The following is a 23124-nucleotide window of genomic DNA, read 5'->3' on the forward strand; positions in this document are numbered from 1 at the left end:
GCCCTCCAAAAGTATTGGAACAGTGAGGCGAATTCCTTTATTTTTGCTGTAGACTGAAAACATTTGGGCTTGACATCAAATAATGAACGTGAGACCAGAGATCAACGTTTCAGCTTTTATTTCCAGGTATTTACATCAGGATCTGATGCACAACTAAGAAAATATCACATTTTGTTTGAATCCACCCATTTGTCATGTGATCAAAAGTATTGGAACAGATATACTTAAAACATATTTAAGTGAATAAGACTTAATATTTAGTTGCAAATCCTTTGCTTTCAATAACTGCAGCAAGTCTGTGACCCATTGACGTCACCAAACTTTTGCATTCTTCCTTTTTGATGCTTTCCCAGGCTTTCACTGCAGCCTCTTTCAGTTGTTGTTTGTTTTGTGGGGTTCCTCCCTTCAGTCTCCTCTTAAGCAGGTAAAATGCATGCTCTATAGGGTTTAAGTCTGGAGATTGACTTGGCCAGTCTAATACCTTCCATTTCTTGCCCCTGATGAACTCCTTTGTTGTTTTGGCAGTGTGTTTTGGGTCGTTATCTTGCTGCATGATGAAGGCTCTGCCAATCAGTTTGGTTGCATCTTTCCTTAAATTGGCAGACAAAATGTTTCTGTAGACTTCCGAGTTCATTTTGCTGCTGCCATCATGTGTTACATCCTCAATGAAGATTAATGAGCCCGTCCCAGAAGAAGCCATGCAAGCCCAAGCCATGACATTACCTCCACCGTGTTTCACAGATGAGCTTGTGTGTTTGGGATCATGAGCAGTTCCTTTCTTTCTCCAAACTTTAGCCTTTCCATCACTTTGGTAAAAGTTAATCTTTGTCTCATCAGTCCATAAAACTTTGTCCCAGAATTTTTGAGGTTCATCTCTGTACTTTTTGGCAAATTCCAGCCTGGCCTTCCTATTCTTCTTGCTAATGAGTGGTTTGCATCTTCTGGTGTAGCCCTTGTACTTTTGTTCATGAAGTCTTCTGCGAACAGTAGATAGTGATACCTTCACTCCTGCCATCTGGAGGTTGTTGCTGATCTCACTAACAGTTGTTTTAGGGTCTTTCTTTACAGCTCTTACAATGTTTCTGTCATCAACTGCTGATGTTTTCCTTGGTCTACCTGTTCGACGTCTGTTACCTAGTACACCAGTAGTTTACTTCTTCTTCAGGACATTCCAAATGGTTGTACTGGCTATGGCCAATGTTTCTGCAATGGCTCTGATTGATTTTCCATCTTCTCTAAGACTCACAATTGCTTGTTTTTCACCCAAAGACAGCGCTCCGGTTTTCATGTTGTTTTCACCTCTGAATACAGTCTGCATAGACAAAACCTATCTTACCCAATCTGAACCTGAGTGTAGACATTCAGTGGTATTTATTGATTGAATAATGTATGTAATAGGACACACCTGGGCAACAAAACACACCTGTCAGTCATATGTTCCAATACTTTTGCTCACGTGACAAATGGGTGGGTTCGAACAAAAAGGTGATATTTTCTAATTTGTGCATCAGATCCTGATGTAAATACCTGGAAATAAAAGCTGAAACGTTGATCTCTGGTTTCACATTCATCGTTTGATGTCAAGCCCAAATGTTTTCAGTCTACAGCAAAAATAAAGGAATTGGCCTCACTGTTCCAATACTTTTGGAGGGCACTGTAGATGTTGAGCCAGTTTTGGAGCACCAACAAAATCCCTGAGAGCGTCATGGCATTTTTGGGGGCTCAATATACCACCCACTTTTCTGTTGTAATCTACAAAAGATATTTTGCTTTCCGTTTGTTTTGATGAAGATATCTAGCCTCAAACAGCATAATTGTTACCAACACACACTACAAAGCAATGATGAAATTAGAAGAAAAAGATGAAAAGACTATGACACTGAAACACATTCCGAAATGGAGCGTTTGTTACAGAATTAACTGGACTCATAAATGCCGACACGAAACACGTTACTCGAAAATAATTGCCACACTGCCCCATTTTATTCCCTTTCAAAACAACAGGCTAAAATTAGAGAATGCAGGGCAAATACTCAACCTTGCAGCACTGTACAAACACTAACCTGTTATCTGACTAGTTAACAGACTATTTCTAAGCCAAATAATTACCCCCCAAATATTTTTTCACAGATGTGTGTTACTGACAACAAAAGCACCCATCCTTGTTTTCTCATATTCATCAACATCTCACATCAACCGTTTCTAAATCTACCCAGGGTCTTGGTCATGGACCCATGTTGACATCCCTGATGGAGCAGGCCTCTGAGGGACCAGGGCAGCGGGTAATCACAAGCCCCTCTGTGGTCCCACGCAGCAGGCTGCTTACAGGGGAGAGGCCCCTGGCATTGTCTGCTAACCCCAGAGGGCCACAGGCCCACGGGGCGGTGCATGACTCGGTGTGAACTCAACACTTTTCAAACAAACGGCCTTCCTGCTATCAGAAACATTCCTAACACAAACACCCTCTTCCCGCTCCCTCTCGCACTCTCTGTCCTGTTCTGAAAGCTCGGTGCTTTGTGCCCCGTGACACATGGCGTTCCCTGTTTCTTTGTGATACAAGTTCAACAAGTACAAGGCAGTACACACCAATTAACTCTATACTGCAAACATAACATTCTCCTGCCATAACAGTCAGACAATATTATGTGATGAACCACTGAAGTTTTATGTATCTATACATCAGTTTTCCTAACCACTTACGATGTATTCATTCAGCACACACTTTTATTTAGAACATTTTCTTTACACACCAGTTGAACAGCTTAAACATCAGTGAGGAAAAGCAGCATATTTTGTTCCCTAATGGAGTAAACAGCTAGCTGCTAGCTTGGCCTTCTTCCCAGTGGATAATCACTCCTCATATCCCTTCGCTGGACACAGAATTACTAAGTCTGTCGGTTGTCTCCAGGTAACCGAGGACGCTCGGGGAATGGGAACGAACGCTCCCTTCAGGCCAGATGGTCAGCTTCCAAACGCACAGGAAACCAGGCCACAGTTCAGGAAACACAGCTCCCTGGCTGGACCAGGACAGCTTCATTTCCCTCTCAATGATCTACCAAGTTTCCACTGGGGAAAAAAAAACTTTTGCCACATCTTAAGAGGCAAATGAAGATCACAGAAATCATAGGAGTGATGAAACACTTCCAGATTAAGTTTTTAGGTCAGTAATCATCTCTCTTCAAAAGAAGAAATCACTGGTTATTTTTGACGATATTATTGTATCTGTACAATGTTTACCTGTGTTTCCAAGCACACCTTCCAACATAATTGCCTGTGGCGGAACATGGTGGCTGGACTGGTTTTGTTTGTGCACTATTCTCTTCTGAGAGAAAAGTTTTACAGATGCTGGCTCTAGTTCAGGGTATGTCTAAATCCAGCAGGACTAGACACCCTCTCATCATTTATACAAATTTTACATCACAAGACGTTGCATAAAATGCCTGAAGCCAATTTATAAGAGAAGCACCAGCAATTAAAACATTAAAAATAGAGATGACATGTTTCATTACATAAATCATGTAAATGTTATTCAATACATAGTAAGTCAAAACAGGCCCAGTGTCTACAAACATAATTACATTTAACAACAACAACATTAAATAACATGATAGTGATGTCACAAAGTGGAAAGACAATGAGCTGGTGACAGGAAACAGGAGAATACCCCAGTGCGATCAGACAACACAAACCCTTGTCTTACACCAATCAAAACCCTTGTTGTCTACAGAGCCCCACATTAACTCTGAGGTCATCTAAACCGTCTTTCCAACAACAAGCAACTCAGTCAAACCATCGTCTGGAACAGACAGCACATCTTTAATCGGCCGGACGTTTTATCACGTGTTTATTCATACCAGAGAAGAAGAACACTTTGTCCTTGATGAACTGACCTTCTGCGGTACACCAGGGGAAGGTCAGCCTGCCCTCTCTAAACACTTCTGAAGAGAGCCAGCTCTTCTGTCTGTTCCCTTCATATCAAACATTTGCCAAACGCTGGTTAAGGCTCTTTCTCTAAAACCGTGGGCCAATGTTCTGATGATGCATCCCCATGCGGCCGGTTGCACAGCAACCAACTGCCCCCCCCCCCCCCCTCCATAAATTCCTCCAGGCAGTCCATCATCTTCATCTATGGTCCCGGCCTGAAAATGGACACTTACCCAGGCAGAAGGCCTCTAATGGGGCATGAAAGCATCTGGGTCCCCCTCCGACACCCCCCCCCCCCTCCCACCCCACAGTTACATCACCGTCTCCACCCCAACAGATAAGCAGACCAGGACAGGCCCAGGGCTTCTGTGAGTGAAGGAGAGCGCCCCTCTGTGGCTGCTGAAGGTATGACAGGAGAGGTGGAGGCAGCTGGAAGCAGCCTGGACTGGGCCTCCACAGAAGGGAGACTGTCTGCAGTCAATCCCCATCTTGACAAATAGCAACTCCTTCTTACCGTCCTTGTTACCCATATTCAGAGACATATGTGCATAACATGAGCACATCATCAACACAGAGGGTTCTTCCTGACAGTGTGCTGATGGCTTCAGTGAGAGAACGGAATTGCTTAGTAGGCTACACAGCATGTCCTGTCTTACAACCCCTTCCCTCCCCCCCACACACACACACACACACACACACAAAACACAGACACACATACATTCTGGTTGATATCCAGCAACCCTCTCAACAGTGATGTGATGTGATCAAGTGTTCGTCTGCCAAGAGCTCCAGAACAGGATGCAGTGTCAGCAGTCCGCTCCCCGGTAGCGTGGGGGCAGTAGGTCTGCTGCTGGCTGGGGGGGCCGTGCGGGGGGGGGCCGTGCGGGGGGGGGCCGTGTGGAGGGGGGCCCTGCGGGGCCCAGCGGGGGGGGTCCGGGCGGGGAGGCAGAGAGGGCAGCGGGGAGCTGCACCCCTCTCTCACTCAGGGCAGCGTGGACGTTCTGGATGTCGTTGCGTAGGGACGAGGGGTCACAGAGGGGTCGTAGGTCGTGAGATACCTCCAGGAGATGGAGGAGGAAGATCGCCCGCACAAACAGGCCGCAGAGGGTGCCATGGAAACGGGGGTCCGTGAGGAGAGAGAACCACACAGCGTCCAGAGTCTCACCTGGAGAAGAGAGACCAGTTTAAGACACCAGATACACAACCGGTGAGGTCAGATAGCCCTTGGTATGAGTGTGTGTGTCTCTGTGTGTGTGTGTTCCCTGTGTGTGTGTTACCTGTGTGTGTGTGTTCCCTGTGTGTGTGTGTGTTCCCTGTGTGTGTGTGTGTTCCCTGTGTGTGTGTGTGTTCCCTGTGTGTGTGTGTGTTCCCTGTGTGTGTGTGTGTTCCCTGTGTGTGTGTGTTCCCTGTGTGTGTGTGTTCCCTGTGTGTGTGTGTTCCCTGTGTGTGTGTGTGTTCCCTGTGTGTGTGTGTGTTCCCTGTGTGTGTGTTTGTTCCCTGTGTGTGTGTGTTCCCTGTGTGTGTGTGTGTTCCCTGTGTGTGTGTGTTACCTGTGTGGAGGTCTCTGCACACGGCGAGGCCGGAGAGCACCACAGGGACGTTCACTTCCGCCCAGGCATTCAGGCGGCGCGCCAGAGCAGAGGATTGTGGGTATTTGTGTGAGAGCTGGCGCAGGTACGGCAGCAGGCTCGCTGACATCACCGAGGGCTCGGCAAACACGTTGGCATCGTCCTGCTCATACAGACTGGCACACCTGAGGAACACACACAACACTTAACACACAACCCTAAACACACAACCCTTAACACACAACCCTTAACACACAACCCTGAACACACAACCCTGAACACACAACCCTGAACACACAACCCTTAACACACAACCCTGAACACACAACCCTTAACACACAACCCTGAACACACAACCCTTAACACACAACCCTGAACACACAACCCTTAACACAAACATCTGAGCCTCTCTCAACCTTGGTCCTCAGGACACCCAGTCCTGCATGTTGTAGAATCTACAACATGCAGAATTTAAATGTTTGAAAAGGCTGGGTCGACTGTATTTATCAGCCGTGTATGAAGTGACCCCTGACCCCTGACCCCTGTCATCTGTCCTGTACGTCTGTGAACACCACCTCACCCTGTCCCCCCGGCCTCCCCCAGGACGGAGCGGAGGTGGGCCCCCGGCAGGTGCCCCAGCAGGCCCTCCAGGGTGTGGGGGCAGTCCCAGCCCTCCTCCAGCAGCAGGTCCAGCAGCAGGGGCAGGGCCCGGTTCACCTGCAGCAGGTACACCTGGCCGCTCGCCTCCCTGGAGGCGTGGGACAGCAGCGAGGCGAAGCAGGCGGCTCTGGTCCTCACCTGCAGGCTCTGGTCCAGCAGCAGGTGGAGGCCCGTGTGGATCACCCTGCACACGACCACGCTTCTTATTGATTTATTCACTTAGCAAATGCTTTCATCCAAATTACAAACAGCTCATGATGTACGTATATCGATATTAGAAACAGATGTCAAGTGAGTTGAAGGGATCTGTGCTGATGTCTGAGCCTGGGGCCTCTACCTAGTGCTGATGCTGCTGGGGAGGGGGGCGTGGTCCCTCAGGGAGGCACTCAGCAGGGGGCCCCCGGCCAGGCACAGGGCCAGGGCACAGGCCGCCCGCATGGCCTCGGGGGCCTCAGGGGCCCGGAGCTCCTCCAGCACGCCACACCAGCGGGGGAAGAGGCTGGACCCGAGGCTGAGGGAACAGGACAGGAAGAAGAAACAAGATGCAGGAAGGGGTTTTTAGTTTGTTTTTGGGACACGGTAGCAGTGGATGTGAGGGGAAACGTGGAGCGGGGGGGCTGACCTTTGGGAGAGGAGCAGGCTGGCTGCGGTCAGGGCCTGGGACAGGAACTCCGGTCCTCCCCTGTGTTCCTCCAGGAGCCCCAGCAGCAGCTCCACACACCCCAGCAGGGAGGCCTCATCCTGAGGGGCAGACGCAGGGGGCTCCTGGGGCAGCGGAGGGTCTCCTTCGGGCATCATCACGGCCACCAGGGCGGTCAGATAGGTCCTGCTGTACTCTGTGCTCTGGCTCGACAGCGCCTCCTGCAGGCTGGCCTGCAAACACACCACAACCATCAGGTTCTCAGGCTGTAACACAGGGCCCAGCCTGAGCAGGCTAATCGCTCCGATGGTGATGGAGAGCAGAGGGAAACAATGGATCGTTCCAGGCTGGGTGTGAGGGGAAAGTGAAAGATCTTATCAGACTTATCCTACAGGAAACATAGGAAGACTGAGGGGCCGATCATGAGAGCAACCCCCTCTGGCTCAGAGGGAGATTAGAGGGAGGTGTTCAGGCCTGGGGAACAGCACACGGATATCCTCAACCTGCCTGGCCGCGCTCCCGTCTCCCTGACGACGGAATATAATAGCCGACACAAACACCCAGTCGTTGTAGCGCGGTAAATAAAGATCTCTCGCCTGATTTCGCCCTTGCGTGGAAATGAAGTCAGACGTACATTTGCCGCCTTGATTTCCTGCGATTGTGTTGGTGCTCTGACGCAGGGTGGAGCTGGTGGGGTCAGGTGTCTGAGAGGGGGTCACTCTCCCTAAGGGGGTCACCTTTGACCTCTGGGAGAGGTCGTCTCACCTGCAGTATTTTCACCATCATCTGCTGTGTGCTGGTCCCTCTCCAACTCTGCCCCTCGGCCACCCAACTGACCAATGAGAGCTTGAGATCAGGGCTGTAGGTGGGGAATGCTTCCCAGACCTGACACGCCCAGCTGGTGTCGATCACACACAGGAAGTTGATGGCACTCTGGTGGAAGGAGGATGTGCCGACCTGTGAGGGGGACAGATGTGTCACCAACTGTCACCAACTGTCACCACATCCTAACATCATCCAGGGGAGACTTCTTTCAGTAAGTGTGTGTTTTTGTGTGAATGTTTTACAGTACCTGGAACTTGACTTGAGGTGTCAGTGTGTGTGTGTCCGTACCTGCAGCCTGTGTCGAGGCGTCCGTAGCTCCTCCAGGAGGGCCTCACGCAGCGGGGCCCGGCCCCCAGTCAGGAGACCCTTCAGCAGCCCCGCCACGCCCAGGAACACCCCCGCCACCAGGGGGCAGCGCTGGGCTCCAGTCACCAGCCACACCCTGGACTCCACACGCCTCACCACCTCACCCAGCGGCACGCTGCACTCCACACACACACACACACAATTTGATCCAAAGTGACGTCCAATCAGACAGTGTAAAACCCAGACGGCTCCTTGACCCACCGATCCCTGCTCTTCTGCCCAGCCTTCTGCAAACGCTCAGTGGGTCTCTCTGAATAGGAACGTGACTGAAGTGAAGGTGGATGCTGTCTGACCTGTGTGTGGGGATGGCCCTCTCCAGCAGGGCCTTGGTCTGGAGCAGCGCTCCGTGGAGGCGGTTGTGGCAGCAGACGTCCCGGGACGCCGGCAGCCCCCCCGTCAGCTTCAGCAGGGTGCTCAGGTACTCCGAGGGTGGCGTCATGGCGACCAGGGCGTCGGCGGCCATGACACGCACGCTGTAGACGGGGCTGGAGGCCAGCTGGAGGAGGGGAGACTGGAAGCTCGCCAGCGCTCTGACGCGGGAACACAACAGCACACTATGTAGTCACGGCTACCATGTCAACGCGGCTGATTCCGAATCCATGAGCGTTTCACTCTCGAACGGCTTGGCCCATTAGCTAAACGCCAACCCCCCAGGGAGTTCTATAACGAAAGGGAAAACAGCGCTCACCCTGTGTGGTCTGGGACCCCAGGCTGGAGTTTAGCCAGGAGGGTGAGGACAGGGTAGAGGGAGGGGTGCAAGCGCAGCCTGGCCTCCCCAGAGGGGCCCTGGAGGTCCCCCGCTGCACCTTTCAGCTCCCCCAGGAGAAAGGGCTTCAGGGCGGGGTAGTGGGTGAAGAAGGCCTGGGGGGACATGCTATGCTGGGAGCAGCCCTGCTCCCCCCCAGAGCGCTGGCCCAGCATACGAGAGCACAGTGAACCTGGAGGGAGGATCACAGTAAAAAGTACTGTGGAAGTGTTGCTGAAAGCTAAGCTAAGCTAGGCTAGGCTAGGCTAAGCTAGGCTAAGCTAGGCTAAGCAGCGCTCTCTCTTACTGTAGAGCTGCAGCGCGGCATTCCTCATGGCCCAGCAGGGGGAACTGAGGAGCGTCAGGGACAAGATGGCCACGGAGGAGGCGAACTGCAGCACGGCCACGCCCAGACCTGAGCTACGAACCAGGGCCTGCAGGGTGTGGACAGCAGACACCTAAAGGAGGGAGGAAGGGGATGTATGTGACAGCCTTCACCTGGGGCGTTAACGTTACTGTGTGAACCGGTGCAGGTGTGCTTGTACCTGCGGCAGGTCCAGGGTGGGGTCCCAGTCCTGGGGCAGCGCGGCGCTGGCCGTGCCCAGCAGGGTGTTCACGCTGTGGGCCAGGAGGGGCCGGGCCATGCTGGCCTCCTCAGCAGACACCACACACAGGATGAGCATGGGCAGGCCAGCCGCACGCCGCGTCACCGACGTACCCCGGGGAGACTGGACCACCTGGAGCCCCTGGAGACACACACACACACACAGACACACACAGACACACACACAGCCCCTTAGACCCCACACCTACAGCCATGTTCTCTACAGAGTGTTAGTAAGGACATGTGCACACAGGAGGAGCAAGCTAAGTTGGAGCAGAGAAAACATGTAGAACACAGGATAGAATAGGGGTGAGGATGAGGATGGCGTGAGGGCGTGGCTGGCCTGGGGGCGTGGCTGGGGGCGTGGCTGGCCTGGGGGCGTGGCTGCCCTGGGGGCGTGGCTGCCCTGGGGGCGTGGCTGGCCTGGAGGCGTGGCTGGCCTGGGGGCGTGGCTGGCCTGGGGGCGTGGCTGGGGTACCTGCTGCAGCATGTGTGCTGGGATGGCCCTCAGCTCTGGGTCCCAGCAGCCCAGCAGGGAGGCGCAGAACCTGGTGAAGCCCACACAGCAGCCCTCCACCGCCCCCTGGTGGACACAAACACCTGCGTTACTGCCGAGGCTCCACGAGGACTTCTGTTCTTCTTCTGACAGGAGGGTTCCGACCGGAGGGTTCCGACCGGGGGGTTCCGACCGGCAGCTTTCTCACCCAGTGGCGGCATTTCAGGAGAATGTCCTGGAAGATTTTGGAGGCCCTTCGCATGTCCTCCAGCGTGAAGAAACAGGCTGTCTCTGTGGACCCAGTCAGGAGTCTCTCCACCAGGGAACCCAGGAAGATTCCAATTCCCTGAAAAGGAGAAACACAAAACAGTTCAGTTCAGTCATGTCATCTATTAGTTTCATTCCTATGTTTACGGAGCACACTAGTACACCGAGTATAGGATCGCTGCCTACATGTCATCATAACTCCATCTACAGAAACATTTTGTATGATAGAGGGAGGTAGAGAGGCAGAGAGGGAGTTAGAGAGGGAGGTAGAGAGGCAGAGAGGGAGGTGGGGAGGCAGAGAGAAAGGTAGAGAGGCAGAGAGGGAGGTAGAGAGGCAGAGAGGGAGGTAGAGAGGCAGAGAGGGAGGTAGAGAGGCAGAGAGGGAGGTAGAGATGCAGAGAGGGAGGTAGAGAGGCAGACAAGAAGGTAGAGAGGCAGAGAGGGAGGTAGAGAGGCAGAGAGGGAGGTAGAGAGGCAGAGAAGGAGGTAGAGAGGCAGAGAGGGAGGTGGGAAGAGAGGCAGAGAGGCAGAGAGGGAGGGAGAGAGGCAGAGAGAGAGGTAGAGAGGCAGAGAGGGAGGTGGGGAGAGAGGCAGAGAGGGAAGGAGAGAGGAAGAGGGGCGGTGTGCCCTACCTTGAGGGCCACCCAGCAGCATGTGAGGACCAGGCTGTGTTCCTCAGACAGCAGCACACACTCCTCCCCGTCCCCTGCCCGCTGGGCCACCAGGGAGCCGATGGCCCTGCCCATGTCACTGAGGGACGGAGGCACGTCTGACCAGGAGACAGGGTCAAACAGGATGGTTACACAGTAACATCTAGAACATGCAGGACCAGTGGGCCCTGAGGACCAGGGTTTAGATAAGCTGTTATAGGATATCCCTGTCATATCATTCCCATCCTAGAACCCTTGTTTTTCCAGGGAGGCGTGTTGTCAGGTGGCTTACCGGTGAGGGAATCGGGCTAGTAATCAGAAGGTTGCCAGTTTGATTCCCGGCTGTGCAAAATGACGTTGTGTCCTCGGGCAAGGCACTTCACCCTACTTGCCTCGGGGGGAATGTCTCTGTACTTACTGTAAGTCGCTCTGGATAAGAGCGTCTGCTAAGTGACTGACTGTAAATGTACCTGTGTGTGCAGCGCTGGCGTGCTGCTCTCCGTACAGCGCGCCCAGCAGCAGCTGTGTGATGTCCTCCAGAAGCCCCAGGAGCTCCACGGCGGCCCGGCGGTCCAGGGCCTCGCCCAGGCTCCCAGGGGCCTCCAGCAGACACCTCTCCAGGGCGCTCAGCACACCTGCAGGACATGGAGCAGGGCTGGGCTCAGGTGGAGGGGACAGCCCTGCAGCGGACAGCTGAAGGAGGAGGTGTCCTTGTGTCTGTCTTTGTGTCTGTCTGTGTGTGTGTGTGTGTGGCTGAGAGCTTCACCATGTATGGGTCTGGTCTTTGCAGCAAGCATCATGTCAGCCTTGGCGGTCTGGTAGTGCAGATCCAGCTCCTTCAGGAGGTACAGGACCAGGCTGGAGGCCTGGGTGACCCCCTGCCCTCCGGGGCTGGGGTTAGGGCTGCACCCCTGCCAAGGCACCTGGGATCGGTCTCCACACCTGCAAACAGAAAGGAGGGTCCAGGGTCTCATCAGAAACTGTGTGTTCCTCTGGTTGTGTGTGTGTGTGTGTGAGAGATTGACACAGAAAGACAGAGAGAGAGACAAAGAGAGAGAGACAGACACAGAGAGAGACAAAGAGAGAGAGACAGACAAAGAGAGAGAGACAGACACAGAGAGAGACAAAGAGAGAGAGACAGACAAAGAGAGAGAGAGAGAGACATGCAGAGAGAGAGGCGGAGAGAGTGACAGAGAGAGAGAGAGGCACAGCCTACTTCTGAAGCAGGACTTTCATCATCAGCGCCCCCGTCTGGGCCTGAGGAACCCTCGGGCTGCACACCAGCATCTCCGCTCTCCTGCTCACCACCCCCACCACGTCGTCATGGAGACGGCCCGGGAAGAACCTGGCCAGCAGGTCGGCCGCCAGCTCCCTGATCTGGAGAGGGACACGACGAGGACAGAGTCATTCCACCGCAGACGTTCTACACCCCTGCTTTAGACCCGCCCTGCGGACGCACGCATCGTACCTCATTGGTCGAATCCTCGAGGCATCCAATAAGGACCAGCTGTTTGGACCTGGAGAAGAAATCCCACAGTCCTCTCTGCCTGGCCCAGTCGATCAGAGAAGCCATGTTGACTAAAGAAGGGAGGAGACGTGATCATTTTCCCCTCCTGAACCGCACGGTGGTCAACCATGGTTGTTTTTAAAAGTGCTTTATGAATAAATATGGATTGATTGTGGATGCAGGGGCTCCAGAGAGGCCCTCTCAGGCGGGGTACGTGCCCCAGGCTCGCTGCCTGACCTGGGGGCTGGCCCTTCCTCCTGTCTGGGCTCCAGGTGTCGGTGCAGGTCTCCAGCACGGCGGCCAGGAGGAGCAGAACAGTCTTCTTCCTCTGGAAGCTGTGACCAGGGGCCAGGTAGGAGCAGGGCAGCTGAGACAGCCACTCCACAAACCCTGCAGAGCGAGAGGGTTTTAAGGTGCTGTGTTATTTGTTACAGATGGATCATCTATGATGTTGGAGTATTATGGACTGTACTAAGTGGATTCACCTCAGACTCCTTCCTCTCCCTCTCCCTCTTCCCCTCTCACTCACCCACTCCCTCTCCCAGAGCCCCGCCCCCGTCGGCAGAGTAGGCGTTGTCTCCGACCCTTCCTCCCTTCCGTCTCCGGAGGAGGGCGAGGCAGCTGTCTCGGACCCGGACTAGGAGCTTCCTGACGCGGGCCTGGAGGTGCTGGCGGAACGGGGACGAGTCACTGTTAAGGTTCTGAGGGATGAAAGCCTTCAGCAGGGCCAGCTCCTCCGGGCGGGGGGGCTCCCTGGTCCTGGGGCAGCAGCACAGCAGGTCCAGGGCAGCCAGGCGGACCTTGTCGTCCGCGGAGCCCAGCGCCAGCTGGAGGGTGTCCAGGGAGGACGGCCCCTCCAGGTTCCAGGGGGAGGCTCCGGACGTGGCCCGCTGGACACTCACGACGCAGGCCCAGGCGTGGAGCTCCTGGGGGCTGGTTGGGTTCAGGTGGGCCAGCAGAGGCTCCACGGCGGCGGGGTAGGTGCGGAGGGTGCAGGGCAGCAGGTGGGTGGAGCTGTTGGTCTGGACTAGAGGCACATCAGACATCAGGGCTTCCAGTAGATAAGGACGCCAGTAAGCCGCCCAGCGATTGGCCATCTGCAGCTCGGTGGGTGGGGCCTCTGGGGCGGTGACCTCACACAGTTCCCGCCTCTGCTGCTGGAGGAGACACCTGTAGAGCTCTGTGGCACACGGGGACAGCTGATTGGTGGACAGGCACTTGAGGAGGTGGTCAGGCAGGTCGGAGTACTGCACCAGCACCTGGACCAATCAAAAATGAGAAAAGCATGTTTGGTCATCTCTAGGTTGAATATATGTATTTATATTGATATATAGATATCTACATAACTATAAACTTTTGTAGTATAATAATGCAAGGTTGAGAAAAAAATATAAAAAATCATTTCAGCGTTTTTGATAAACTTGTATTTGTTCCTAATGATATGCCCAGATATGTATACTATATACACAATACATATATGTGTGTAGATATTCTTATGTTCAATCTCAACAAATCAAATCACTGCATGGGGTGTAGTCGTGACGACGCCATTGACCCTCACCATGTGGGTGCCCAGGTAGGGCAGAAGAGCACAGAGGGGGGGGTATTTAGCCTTGGTGCCCCAGGGCAGCTTGGCCACCCTGTCCAGTAGAGATGCATACAGGGTCTTGTGAGTGTCTCCGAAGCGCTGGCAGTCCATCTCATACACCTCCAACAGCAGACTGAAAGCACTGCGCACAAACTCAGACACGCCCTCCACCTGAGGACGGGCGAGGAGGGATGCTCAGGTCACCAGGACGACGAGGGCGGTGGGGTCACCTGAGGGGGGGAGGGGGGGAGGGCGTTCTACTCACTGGGCTCTCAGCGTTGTTCCAGATCACCTGGGTGAGGCGTGTCTGAAGGCTCGAGTCCTCAGACAGGAGAGGGGCTGCTGTGACCTTCCAGATCTCTGCCAGAGTCGCTCTCACGCTCTTCAACCACAGCGTCAACACTGCCACCACACAGACAACACCATCACACTTGGTCTGTTTTAATGTGCGTACGCTACATCTCTAGACAGAACAACGCACATTGCTTACCTTCAAAGACGTAGTAATGACAGTCTAGTTTCTCCTCGCACAGGGCAGAGACCAGGTGGAATAACCCGTCCAGGAGGAAACACGACTATAAAGACAGTCCGATTGAACTATTACAACAAATGCTAGGCTAAAAGTTTTGTGTGAATGAGAAACAATAGCAACATTTCCTGTTGAGGTTAATTAACTTCCTGTAAAAGTTCCTTAGCTTCCTGTAAAGGTTATGCAACTTCCTGTAAAGGCTCATTAACTTCCTGTCAAGGCTGGGAGGTGTATGAGAGAGAAGCAGCACCACTAGCCGTACCTGCGGGGTGTCCAGCCCAGGGCGCCCTGACGGACCAGGACTGACCAGGATGTCCTTCCGGCAGCAGGTCAGCAGGCCTCTGCTCACGGCCAGGCGCTCCACCCCATCCTGCCCCCGAGGACGGCACTGCACCTGGACACCACCTACAGCCAGCACCCACACCTCTAGGGGAGAAGAATCAGCAAGCCAGATCTGCGTCAGGGGATGTGTCAGAGCGGTGGAGCATCTGACTGCAGATCCAGACCCTCCAGATAGCATGGTGACAAACCCCCCTGGTAGCATGGTGACAGATCACGTGTTGCAGAGTCTGGGGATGAGGTGTGCTGCTGTCACGTACCTGAGAGACAGACCTGCAGGAGGCTCCAGGCTGCGGCCCCCCCGCCCCCAGACTCCTCCAGGGCCCCCTCCTCCAGGGCCCCCTCCTCCGGTGTCCCCTCCTTCGGGGCCGTGTTGATCAGCATGGCAACGGCCGTCCCCGCCAGCAGACGGGTATCTCTGTTGGAGCACTGCTCAGGACAGAGGAGGGGAGGAAGGATGAGAGGAGGGGAGGAAGGATGAGAGGAGGGGAGGAATGATGAGAGGAGGGGAGGAAGGATGAGAGGAGGGGAGGAATGATGAGAGGAAGGGAGGAATGATGAGAGGAGGGGAGGAATGATGAGAGGAAGGGAGGAATGATGAGAGGAGGGGAGGAATGATGAGAGGAGGGGAGGAATGATGAGAGGAGGGGAGGAATGATGAGAGGAAGGGAGGAATGATGAGAGGAGGGGAGGAATGATGAGAGGAGGGGAGGAATGATGAGAGGAGGGGAGGAAGGATGAGAGGAGGGGAGGAATGATGAGAGGAGGGGAGGAATGATGAGAGGAGGGGAGGAAGGATGAGAGGAGGGGAGGAATGATGAGAGGAGGGGAGGAATGATGAGAGGAGGGGAGGAAGGATGAGAGGAGGGGAGGAAGGATGAGAGGAGGGGAGGAAGGATGAGAGGAGGGGAGGAATGATGAGAGGAGGGGAGGAAGGATGAGAGGAGGGGAGGAATGGAGGATGGAACAAAAGGAGGATGATAGGGTGGGAGGGAGGACAGAAGGATGGGTGCAGGGGATGAAGACATGATAGATCAGAGCCAGTTTAACAGGCTGCTGTGGCTCTGCTGTGGCTCTGCTGTGGCTCTGCTGTGGCTCTGCTGTGGCTCTGCTGTGGCTCTGCTGTGGCTCTGCTGTGGCTCTGCTGTGGCTCGTACAGACCTTGCCCAGGATGATGTCCATGAGGCACTGGAGGATGCTCTGCAGGGCCGGGCTGCCCCTCTCCTCCCCCCACACCAGCGGAGCCACTTCACCCGGCAGCAGCTGGAAGATCTGCAAACAAACCTGGAGAAGGAACAGGTCGAAAAGTAAGCAGTCAAATCTTTTCATTTCTGTTTGTGTCAACGGGTATAAATCAGCATGATCACTTTCAGTTGTAAATGTATTTGTTTGTTTTACCCAAAGCGACGTACAGAGGACGCACTTGAACCTGCAACCTCTTGATCTGCAGTGAAACGCTCTCCCCACTAAGCTAAACCCATTCCTAAATGAAGCGGTGCTTCGCTACAAACCCGATATGAGGCAAACGAGGCGACTGGGCAAGATGGTTACCTTGACAACCAGGTAGCACAGCGGGCCATTCCTCCAGGCCTCCTGCTCCAGCATGCAGGGGAACAGATCCGCCACCTTCCCCAGCAGGGACGGACACACGCCTCGCCACACCTCGCGGCCCGCCGCGCTGTCCTCCAGGAACATGCAGGCTGGAAACGGGGAGGAACATCAGCTGGTCTAAGACGTCTTTCACCATCTCTCTCAAAATATAAAGAGAATTAAATTCATAACTCACCTCTCTGAAGGTCCTCACTTGATAATGTCTGTAAAAAAAAAGAAGAAAAAACATAAACGAGGTGACAAAAAACACAATCCTGTTATTAATTATAGCATCATGGATGGAAAGGCAAGGCGAGTTACCTGGTCAGAGTCCACTATGGCGTGTATACAACGTCGGGTTTCCCCAAAAACCAGTGATTGGTTCACCTTAGCCAAATGTACCAACATCTGTAAAGAATACACGACGTATTTTAAGATGATGCATTAACTCGTCTAACCCAAACAGACGTGAGAAAGAGTTGCCTGACCTGGTCTAACTTGCGACTGGCAGTGGAGATGTTCGCCGTCTGTAACTGCATAGCGAGGAGAAGCTTGATGAGAAGGTGAAGGTGTTTTTCATCCAACGATTCCAGCTGATCCACGGGAATCTTTCTGAGGAGTTGAACTGCTTCGTCCAGGCAGCGCTCCTTCGATCTCTTCACTTCAGCCCTGATTGACGCATGACAACACACAGACATAAATATGAGCCTTAAGTCATTTGTTCCTTGCATTGCAACAAAATGTAGCTATCGTTTGAAGTATGCTGCAAGTGGCAGTGACGAAAACTTTGTAACATTTTACTCAAGGCTGGTTCCGCTAACAGACCCTCGAATCAAGCTTATCAATTTACCTCAAACATTCATCTAGTTTGTTAAAGAAACTTTTCAGGGTTGTACAAACATCTGGGGACACTTTATCCCCAGGTATCACATGGGTTAATGATGTTATCTGATCTTCGACAGATTCCACATGGATCATGATGACTTTCTAACTAAATTCCTGGTCTAAATACTTGGTAAAGCTGTTTCAGCCTGCTCATGCCCGCCGCCTAGAAATACCTCCTCGTTGTTGTCAAATTCATTCTATGGTACTGTGGGACTGTTCACAGCCCAAGCACATACGGTGCTGCCATCTCGTGTTTAGGAATGGATGTAGGAATTGTAATCTTGTGTATAAAATAAATCCCTCTTAAACATTTGCCTTTGGAAATTACAATTTTAAAGGCTGTATGTAGCATAAATACTCACACAACAGCACATAATTAATCGTAATAGTTTTGCAGGACAAGATTATTTACAGTCCATTCCCATTCCGAGGCACGGATCGCGCTGTTTAGCATTGGCTACAATGGCAACGTGTTATTTTCTATGCAAGCGAACAAGAACTAGACCGCTTATGGTTGGCTGCTTGTTGGTTGCCATAGACATCCCAAACATTTATCCAATGTGGCGACCACCTAAACCTAAGACATGGCTAAGAGTACATTAAATTCATTTGCGCAAAGTTTTTGGAATTGTGCGTGGATATGTCAGATCATTCTACTTTCTAAAGCTTCGAGCAATGTTGGTAAGGAGTTTACTTGCATTGCAATACACAATGAAATGTTCTAGCTAGCACTGTTCGACGATGGCGGTGTGCAGGTTTGTTGACAGGTTTCTAGCTAATGTATCCATACTACAGTTTTTCAGCCCTCATATATCATCGCATCTGGACCATCAGTTTCGTCTTTGTTGCTTGGAGATACGTCTGGAATAACTCTGACACTGACGCCAATAGTTCCGTCAAACTCAACAGGTACCGTACGGGCGGGGGTTGGATTCACCAAGAAATGTGATACCACTTGATAGATACTACTTGTTTTTGGCTGATCGGTTTAACATCTGGCAGTTTGACTTCTGGCAGGTCAACTTCCACCCCCATCATGCATAGAACAACCATCTCAGTGGGTTCTCAAACAAGAATCAGTGAGCAAGGTAATCTCACAGTACCTTGTTGATATCCATCAATAAAAACGGAACTGAAGTTTTAAGATGTTACTGTTATGACTGGTACCTTGATCTCCACTTGTCCTTCTCCTTTATTTTTCAGACTTCGTTGCAGGTGCAGCTAAGTTTAAACCGAAGCTTTTATCTGTGCGGCAGTAATGAAACTGGTGACGACTGTTGTCTAGAACCGCTATGCGTCCTGGAGGTTCTCCGGGTGTCGGCCTGTCGAGGAGGAACTCCCCAGGCCACCCTGCTCATCCAGGTTAAGATCTATGCTCTGCTTCTGCCATCAGGCCCTGGATCTGGTGAGTTTTCTCCTTGGCATCCATAATCCTTTGTCAAAGAAACGGGATGTTGTTAGTATTATATACCATTCTTCTTCCATATCGTCTTAGAAAATAAAACAGTGATTCCCAACCAAGTCTTCCAGCCCCTGGGCCCCTGCCCCTGTGACTTTACTGTGGGAGCTTGTGATATCCGCTGCTGTTGTGACAAGGTATCTACATCCTCCATGACACCCGGGTCAATGAAAAGAACTGTCTACTTCCATGGAGAGTATGTTTTGAAACTGTTATTTTCTTTGTTGCTTTGCTCTGTCAGGACTGTTCTGATAAAACCAAGAAGCTTTTCGAGGGACACTGTTTCCAGGGGCCCTTTGGAGGAGAAGTCTCCCCGACTCCTGATTACCAGTGCTCAGCACAGTCTGCCGAAAACGCCCCAGACTGGTTTCCTTTCCTCTGCGTCACCTCCTCGCCTGACAACAACCCCTACCTGGGACTCTTCTACCAAGGACAGAGCATGTGAGACACACACGCTCTCAGCATTCCTCGTCCGGATTTAAAGATCTGTGTTTTTCTTCACCGACTCAAAAATCAACGACTTAGTCTGTGTACGCTGGGGAAACAACTTTGTGTTGACGTGTGAGGTTCTGTTCATGTGCTGCTGCTGTCTGACTGTCATCCCTGTCTGCTCCAGCACACCTAAACCTGGCCCGTCTTTCCAAGCGCCCGTGCCGTCCACCCCCCCTCCCTCTACTCCGTATCGCCAGGGAGACGCCATTTTCACCACAAACAACCGCTTCTTCACCGTGCCTCAGGTGGGATATTGGCCTATTTATAAGTGTGTTTCAAGGATCAAGGATGACAGCACTGTCAATATTATGCATCGTTCACGTCAAGATTGTGACAATGTTGTGTACGTGGTGTTTATGTCATCATACAGAACTCCCTGATTGGTCAGTGTGTTGAAAATGCCCCTTTGGCATTTTTGGAGAACTTCAACGCGGAATGTTCTAGGCGTCTCCTCTCCTGCCCAGACCAACCCCCCTTACAGACAAATCCTGCTGACCTGAAGGTCAAAGTAAAAGATGGCAGAGGAGGTGTGTTATACTCCCTGTCAGATATCACGTTTTCTTTTCTCTCTGTCCATGTCACCATGTTTCCCCTGATTGCTGTTCGTATGTGCTTTGTGTCCAGGTGTGGTGACAGTGGAGGTGACTGATGAAACAGTCGTTGACCTGACTGGTTTTGTGTCGAGTCCTGACATCAAAGACACCTCTCCACCTCCAGGTAGTGAGATCAGATGACACGGAGACACTGCAACACTTTTTCACAAATTCAATATTCATGAATGGGTCAGTACACTTCGGAATCCTTTTGATGTGTTTTATATCCCGGCTGCTACAGTAACATTGAGTCATTTAGCAGACGCTCTTATCCAGAGCGATTTACAGTTAGTACAGGGCCATTCTACCCGAGGCAAGTAGGGTGAAGTGCCTTGCCCAAGGACACAACTTCCTTATGCATGGCCGGGAATCGAACCGATTAAACTTCTGATTAATAGCTAGACTCCCTTACCGCAAAGCTATCTGATCCTGCTAACTTATTGATGCTTCTTTGAACCTGTCTAGATGGAAGTCAGGTTTGTGAGAATGTGACCCTGGCTTTGGATTACAACTTCTTCTGGCAGGGAAACATGCTCACCAACATCACTCTGACACGCTCAGTAGGGGACGTCCCGTTGAATGGCAGTGGTAGGGGCTTCATGTTTTCACGCAGTCTTTTCTATACACCAGTATCATCGTTTTGATGTGTTGGATTTTCTTGTCCTCACAGTGGATTTAACGACAAGGTATTCTGCTGTGTTCTTAAATGGTGATGTCATGGCACAGACTAACTCTGGAAACCCAGGTTAGTACGGAGAATAAAACACCACAAAAAAATACATTTAAAGACCAATCAATAAAAATATATATTTTTTGGCATGTAATAAATAAAGATTTAGATTTTTTACAGCGTACATGGGGACTGTGTAATCAAAATTTGAATGAGGTACATTGGTTTAACTGGTATTTGATTTTTTCAGGGTATCAAGTGGGTCGACCTGTTATTGGTGGGATCTTGGACACCTTTGGAAATGACACAGGGGTAATGCAGAGGACCCCAATCCACCTGTGGAGGCCAGGTAGCTACTTTCACATTCAGTTTGCATAGTAGGCCAAGGAAATATGACCTTTGGCTGAATGGACATAATGTTGCCTGTATGGACTGAATGTGTATTCAACCGTTTTGTTTTGTTTTCAGTAAGTGCTGGGTTCTGTGACTCTGCAGAATTGAGGCCAGTTGTGTTTGGGGAGAACTCGACGGCAGGATGCCTGCTAGCTGTAAACCTCCACAACCTGTCTCAGTGTAGTCTCCTCAGGTCTGTAATCATCTAACTGGGATGTTGAATCAATGTTTGTTTATTAAAAGTCATAAACGGCTTACGTTGTTTGTTCTCGCTTCATTAGAGAGACGGTTGGCTTCCTTCAGGCTAATCTGGTAACAGCAACACATGTAGCCAGAACAGGAAAGCCGGATTTTCGGAACCTGGCGGACTGGGTGAACATAACATGTAAGCTTATTTGACTGAAATCAAATTTTATTACGAAACATGGAGAAGGCTTAGGCTTTGTTGTCTATGTCAGCCTTTCTCAATCCTGGCAACAACTCATTCACCTGAACCAGTTGTGTTGGAAGAAGGAAACATCTTAAATGTGCTGGGCAGGGGGTCCCCAGAGTGTGAGGATGCAGAAACGCTGGTCTATAGTAGCCAAGGCCCTTCTTAACCTTGTACTCTTGCACTTTTGAGGTTCATGTTGTTTAATTGTAACTTGTTTAACTACATGCTCTTATGGTTCTTCCCATTGGCACTTATTTGCTTTTCTCAATGTATGCTTCATGTTTTTGCTACCCGCAATGTTTTGGGGGCATCTAATTATTATCAGTGACCTATGCACTTTTGTAAATCTCTCTCTTGGAAGTCGCTGTGGATAAAAGCGTCTGCTAAATGAATAAATGTAATGTAAAATGTAACCTCTGCACCATCTCACCCCCAGTTTTGACACCAAACTCGGCCCAGGCTGTGGATGCGAGTGGGTCATGTTCGGGTGTTCCAGCCAACCTGCACATCCATGTTAGCAGCCTCGTCTCTGGGCTCGTGGAGGGAGTACCTCAGCGGGAAATCCAAGCCATAGAAGTCAGGTAGAAGACGACGCGAAACATCGGAAATTCAAGCTAACAGATACTTAAAATGACGTAGTTTTAGTTTTGTAGTGCTCTGTGTGATTAGTTTTTGCCCCTATCTTAGCTACACTGAGTCCACATGGAGGTTGGGGTGTGGAGGTGGAGATCCAACGCCGTGTCTCAATCCAGCGGTGACGCAGAATTTCCCTCTCACCTCCTCCATCACCTTTACCTCAATCCTCATTAGCACTGGGCCGCCCCAAACCAGGTGACATTGCAAATACTGAAGCCGGATTTCATAAATGATTTTGTTTTACTTCAGGGGCGATTTTAGGATCAGACCTTTAGGGGTGCTCAGCCCCCAATGAGAATGTGACATGAATACAGTGCCTTGCAAAAGTGCTAAACCCCCTTGGTAATATAAATCCCTAATTTCACTAGACAACAATTAATACATGTATGTATTAATATGCAAAAATATTGAATTAATGAAAACTTAGGATGTCCCTAACTTCATGAACTACCAGCATCAAATGATAATAAACAATAATATATATATTTGTTATTCTTATTTTTAGGGGTGCTGAGATTAAATTTAGGGGTGCTTGAGCAAAAAAGGGTCTAAAAGGGTCTGTGTTACTGTTTGGATCTGGGTTGTGCATGAAGGAAGTTTGCTGTCTGAAATTAAAATTTCGTGTCGTCCAGGTTTCAGATTAACTTCACAGAATACGACTGTGACAGAAACGATGTGTGCTGGCCTCAACTGGCTTTCCCGCTAACGAGATATTACACAGGTGACGCGATGAAATACAGTTGTACATCAATTATTGTGGCAGTATTGTGAATGTAAATATAATTTATGTTATTCATTATTCATATACGCATTCCTTGTTTCCAGGTGAGCCATATTCCCAGGCTCTGGCTAAAGGCTTCATTTTGGTGTTTTTCTTCATTGCTTCCTGTATTCTCGGGACACCATGGAAACAAATAAGACAGGCTTGGAACAGCGCTTCAATCTAGTATTGTACCAAACATGAGACCAAAGACATGCAGACTGCTGAACACTTGTATTCCTTACACTGGCGATTTTATTATGGCTTGAAATGGTTTTATATATATTTTTGGAATAAGCGGAAATTGTTGTGGTGGGTCAAACGTTTATTAAAGATCTAAGCAGGTTTTGTTTGCATGTCTTTATTTTCTCTTAAAAATAAAAGAAGAGGAAAAAAAAGAATTTAAAATATGACTTGTTTGTATTTTTATATGTAAACTTTTTAAGGACTAAAAGTTAATGAAACATTTTTGCAATTGATTCTTATTTTCTGAAGGTTGTGAGAG

The 23124-nt window shown here is 50.9% G+C and overlaps 2 protein-coding genes across 5 annotated transcripts; one reads left to right on the forward strand and one right to left on the reverse strand.

The window, feature by feature from the left end:
- Positions 1-1953: 1953 nt before the first annotated feature.
- si:ch211-225b11.4 (thyroid adenoma-associated protein homolog) lies at positions 1954-18437 on the reverse strand. Of its 3 annotated transcripts, none has more exons than XM_047016654.1 (31): positions 18351-18437; positions 16787-16967; positions 16620-16706; positions 16495-16522; positions 16260-16408; positions 15870-15992; positions 14969-15137; positions 14632-14795; positions 14331-14415; positions 14106-14242; positions 13814-14011; positions 12782-13511; positions 12490-12642; positions 12214-12323; positions 11962-12122; positions 11512-11687; positions 11216-11380; positions 10728-10864; positions 10037-10174; positions 9811-9915; positions 9274-9474; positions 9036-9186; positions 8672-8921; positions 8277-8513; positions 7906-8098; positions 7558-7749; positions 6775-7025; positions 6490-6663; positions 6073-6336; positions 5475-5677; positions 1954-5089 (listed from the first exon to the last, which is right to left on the reverse strand). In XM_047016654.1, exons 2-31 carry the CDS (start codon positions 16835-16837, stop codon positions 4731-4733), a joined length of 5541 nt encoding a protein of 1846 aa, XP_046872610.1. In that variant the 5' UTR covers positions 16838-16967; positions 18351-18437; the 3' UTR covers positions 1954-4730. The 3 variants fall into 3 exon arrangements, with proteins under 3 accessions (XP_046872610.1, XP_046872609.1, XP_046872611.1); XM_047016653.1 differs by lacking the exon at positions 18351-18437 and adding an exon at positions 17149-17359; XM_047016655.1 differs by lacking the exons at positions 1954-5089; positions 18351-18437 and adding an exon at positions 17149-17359 and having other exon boundaries at positions 5569-5677; positions 6291-6336.
- Positions 17684-22983, forward strand: tctn2 (tectonic family member 2). Of its 2 annotated transcripts, XM_047016669.1 has the most exons (18): positions 17684-17864; positions 17979-18092; positions 18201-18271; positions 18387-18588; positions 18679-18779; positions 18884-19083; positions 19259-19379; positions 19505-19661; positions 19759-19851; positions 20193-20315; positions 20398-20472; positions 20648-20746; positions 20866-20983; positions 21072-21175; positions 21660-21804; positions 21911-22054; positions 22492-22580; positions 22685-22983. In XM_047016669.1, the coding sequence occupies exons 1-18, from the start codon at positions 17768-17770 to the stop codon at positions 22804-22806; spliced, it is 2175 nt and encodes a 724-aa protein (XP_046872625.1). In that variant the 5' UTR covers positions 17684-17767; the 3' UTR covers positions 22807-22983. The 2 variants fall into 2 exon arrangements, with proteins under 2 accessions (XP_046872625.1, XP_046872626.1); XM_047016670.1 differs by lacking the exon at positions 20193-20315.
- The last annotated feature ends 141 nt before the right edge of the window (positions 22984-23124 follow it).

Source organism: Hypomesus transpacificus, unplaced genomic scaffold (genome assembly GCF_021917145.1).
Source record: "Hypomesus transpacificus isolate Combined female unplaced genomic scaffold, fHypTra1 scaffold_42, whole genome shotgun sequence".
Lineage (NCBI taxonomy): Eukaryota > Metazoa > Chordata > Actinopteri > Osmeriformes > Osmeridae > Hypomesus > Hypomesus transpacificus.